This window comes from Colobus angolensis, unplaced genomic scaffold (genome assembly GCF_000951035.1).
Source record: "Colobus angolensis palliatus isolate OR3802 unplaced genomic scaffold, Cang.pa_1.0 Scaffold599, whole genome shotgun sequence".
In the NCBI taxonomy this organism is placed as follows: Eukaryota; Metazoa; Chordata; class Mammalia; order Primates; family Cercopithecidae; genus Colobus; species Colobus angolensis.
In genome coordinates, this window is record NW_012119587.1 from 188,322 (window position 1) to 192,472 (window position 4,151).

The following is a 4,151-nucleotide window of genomic DNA, read 5'->3' on the forward strand; positions in this document are numbered from 1 at the left end:
ATTGTGCAAACACACGTTTCACAATCAATTTGTACAATAGTGGTTCTGAGGTGACACACATCCTCAGCTTATGAAGATAACAGGATTAAGAGATTAAAGTAAGATGGGCATAAGAAATTATAAGACTATTATTTGGGAACTGACAAATGTCTATGAAATCTTCACAATTTATGTTCAGAGATTGAAGTAAAGACAGGCATAAGAAATTATAAGAGTATTTTTAGGGAAGTGATAAATGCCCATATTAAAATGTAATCGTCACCATTTGTGATCCTCTGCTGCAGCTCCAGCTGGTCCCTCCATTCGGGGTCCCTGACTTCCCTTAACAAATTGTCTCATTAAGATGACTTCTAAAGTGATTCATTTTTATGACACATAATAAGTGTTAGCTGAGGTCTAGCTGTATGGTGAAAAGTGCTGATGAAAAATATTGTCTACAGATAGGATAGTCAACTTTTATTAACTGTGAGTTATACTGGGAGCTATACTTAATTCATTGAGACTTTATTTGGTCAGTTTTTTTATATTTCAAAAAAAATTTTTTTTTAAAGTATTTTAAAATGTATTCTGCTCAAATCACCATTTCTTTTTTTCTGACTAAAAGTACTTTTTCACGATCTTTCAGGGATTATATTTTCTTTCACCTTCTATCTGCATTTTCTTTCTTCAGCCAATTGATTAAAAAGAGATGCAGAGAAGACACATTTGCTTCTCATCCACACATCACTCTCACTCGCTATTAGCCAATGTGAGTAGAGCTGAGAATAGCAGTTTTCTAGCATGAAAGCAACTTCTAAGAAATAAACAACACTCAGAAACAAAACTATAGATCTTTTCAAAAGCTAATGTATTTTAAGCAAAATAAACAGATGCATCAATAACAAAACGCTTGTGGTAAAATAGATTTATTTTGATTTCTATTTAGTTCAGATAAGATTTGACCAAAATCTAGCAAATAGAGCAGAAAAAATATTATCTGAAATAAGAATATTGTAAATTAAGTTAATTTGTCAATAGAAATAAGATTATAGAACGAGGGGACGTAACGGAGGCAGGTCGGAGACGCTGCCGTCGCCATGACCCGCGGTAACCAGCGTGAGCTCGCCCGCCAGAAGAATATGAAAAAGCAGAGCGACTCGGTTAAGGGAAAGCGCCGAGATGACGGGCTTTCTGCTGCCGCCCGCAAGCAGAGGGACTCGGAGATTATGCAGCAGAAGCAAAAAAAAGGCAAACGAGAAGAAGGAGGAACCCAAGTAGCTTTGTGGCTTCGTGTCCAACCCTCTTGCCCTTCGCCTGTGTGCCTGGAGCCAGTCCCACCACGCTCGCGTTTCCTCCTGTAGTGCTCACAAGTCCCAGCACCGATGGCATTCCCTTTGCCCTGAGTCTGCAGCGGGTCCCTTTTGTGCTTCCTTCCCCTCAGGTAGCCTCTCTCCCCCTGGGCCACTCCCGGGGGTGAGGGGGTTACCCCTTCCCAGTGTTTTTTATTCCTGTGGGGCTCACCCCAAAGTATTAAAAGTAGCTTTGAAAAAAAAAAAAAAAAAAGAAATAAGATTATGACCTCATGCTAATAGTCTCCTCTATGGTTGTAAAACATCAAATGCTACTTTTTATTATAAACTGTATTTCATGTAAGTATTCCATTTATATCACCCTCTTTCACTGTTTTCAATACCTTCTCCCTTCATATCAGTGGAAAACAGGCCAGCTGCTTCCAGGAAAGCAGGCAATGCTCTTTTTACTGTAACAATGATAATCAAGAGCACTAGTTTTGTTAATACTTCTGGCCAAAAATTGTTATTTTGCCTGAAGTACTGATTTTCTATTTCTCTCTATATTAATAAAAAAAATTCTTAACCAAGAGGAATTTCAAGTTTTATGGAATTTTGTTTACATTTAAATGTCTCTGACTTTTCTGGAATATTGAAACTGTTATGAATCTAAATTGAGTACTATAAATAAACAATCTTTTACTAAAAGACTTTTTGAAGTGGAGTGATATTTATAAAAACTTTTCATAACATTGAAGAAAGGTTTTAACCATGTTCCCAATAATTACTCTGAACAAAGAATTTTCAATTTTCAATATTCTTTCTGAGTCACTCAGGGGAAATTGATCTCTTTACAAATTGGCAAAAGAAGGTGCTGAGTGGGGGTGCAACACATTGCACATCAATGTGTGTGTTTCACATGTACCTATTAGTGTCTTAATTTAGTTGAACTGTCATTTGCATAGCTACACACTTCCTGAATCTTGTCATACTATTTTTTGGCAACGAATGCCATGTTTGTTATCCATTAGTTTCATACACTTATGTTCTCGGCCGAAAAAAATAAATCTTCTCTTAATTTACTCTACATTGAGAGACTAGATTCACAGTCTAGGGCTATAATAGTGGTTGACTGTTTTTAATACTATTGTTGGCAAATTCTCATATATTGACATTCAGAAGGGATGTAAATTTTATGAAAAGGGAGCTGACAAGAAGTAAAAACTTTCAAATAGGTTTAAGTTTTGAGATCTATTGCACAGGAGGGTAACTATAGTAACTATAATGTATTGTATATTAATAACTAAGAGTACATTTGAAATGTACCACCACAAAAATGATAGGTGAGTTAATAGATGTTATTAAACAAAACTTAATTATTTCATATTTCATACATATACTAAAACATCACATTGTATCCCATAAATTTATGCAACTGTGACTTACCAATCAAAATGACTATATATATATATATACATATATATATTTCAAATGGCTTGCTCATTTACAGATGTAGGTAAGTACATCTAAGTGCTGAGAACCCAGCACTCAGAAATAGACTGTTGATTTTTAATGTTCAAAATAATATAGTACTTTAAAAGAGAGACTCTAAAGCAACTGTTTAGAGTAAAATTCTCTCTTAAGTTTTTAAATAAACGATTTCCTTCACTTTTTAGAAAATATTTTTAATTTATGTTTTTTAACTATATTGAAATTTGTCCAATATAAATTCATTCCTGTAGTACAAAATGTGTACAATAAAATCTGTGATACAAGTAAATATACTACAACCCTCTTTATATTTGTAATGTGTTTCCTCAAAATTAATATTCTTCTGTACGTTAAGGATTTTTATTTTCTGAAAGATCTAGTGACAGTAATGGCACCCTTAATGCTTTTATTTAGTATGAACTCTCTGATGTTTAATCAGATGTGAGAAGATATTAGTGGCATTCACAATTTTTGTTTTCCAGACAGAGTTGCCCAGGCTAGTATAAATGCTTTCCTTTGCAATAAGGCATGAGCATTGGTTAAATATTTTGCCACACTGATTATTCTAGCAGTTTTCTCCAGTATGAGTTTTACCTATAATCAAGCGTGACAGCCATTTAAAGGCTTTATCACATTCTTCACATTCCTAGGATTTCTCATTGGTATGATTTCTTTTATATTCAGAAAAGTCTTGAGCTGTTGCCAAAAGCATTGTCACATCTTTCAGGTTTGTAGCGTCTCTCTCATGTATGAATTAGCTTATGTCTGTTAAGAATTGAGGATCTATTCGAGGCTTTCCCACATTCTTCACACGTCTATGGTTTCTCTACAGTGTAAGTTGTCTTATATGTAGTAAGCCTTAAGGACTGGTTAAAGGCTTTGCCACATTCCACACAATTGTAGGAATTCCCTCCAGTATGAATTATGTGAATGTTTAGTAAGGATTGAGGAACAGCGAAAACGATTGCCACATTCTTCATATTTGTAAGGTTTCTCTCCAGTATGAATTCTCCTGTGTTTAGTAAGGCTTGAGGACCAGTTGAAGGCTTTGCCACATTCTTCACATTCATAGGGTTTCTATCTGGTATGAATTATCTTGTGTTTAGTAAGGACTGAGAACTTACTAAAGGCTTTGCAACATTCTTCACATTTGTAGGGTTTCTCTTAAGTATGAATTATCTTATGTTCAGAAAGGATTGAGAACACACTAAAGCCTTTGCCACATTCTTCACATTTGTAGGGTTTCTCTCCATTATGAACTACCTTATGTTTAGTAAAGATTGAGAGGCTGGGTGCGGTGGCTCAAGCCTGTAATGTAATCCCAGCACTTTGGGAGGCCGAGATGGGTGGTTCACGAGGTCAGGAGATCGAGGCCATCCTGGCTAACGTGGT

At 35.4% G+C, this 4,151-nt stretch overlaps 2 protein-coding genes across 2 annotated transcripts in view; one reads left to right on the forward strand and one right to left on the reverse strand.

Annotated features, from left to right (window-relative positions):
• Positions 1-1,031: 1,031 nt before the first annotated feature.
• Positions 1,032-1,527, forward strand: LOC105526555. The gene is given in 3 exon segments (XM_011962577.1): positions 1,032-1,189; positions 1,191-1,218; positions 1,220-1,527. Coding segments are annotated over 3 exon segments (378 nt in total). The 5' UTR covers positions 1,032-1,076; the 3' UTR covers positions 1,457-1,527.
• Positions 1,528-3,574: 2,047 nt separating this feature from the next.
• The window catches only part of LOC105526556 (zinc finger protein 708-like), a 16,055-nt gene continuing 15,478 nt past the window's right edge, over positions 3,575-4,151 (reverse strand). The window contains exon 5 of the mRNA XM_011962578.1: positions 3,575-3,840. Within this exon, the coding sequence (XP_011817968.1) occupies positions 3,575-3,840 (266 nt within the window). The remainder of the gene's footprint in view (positions 3,841-4,151) is intronic.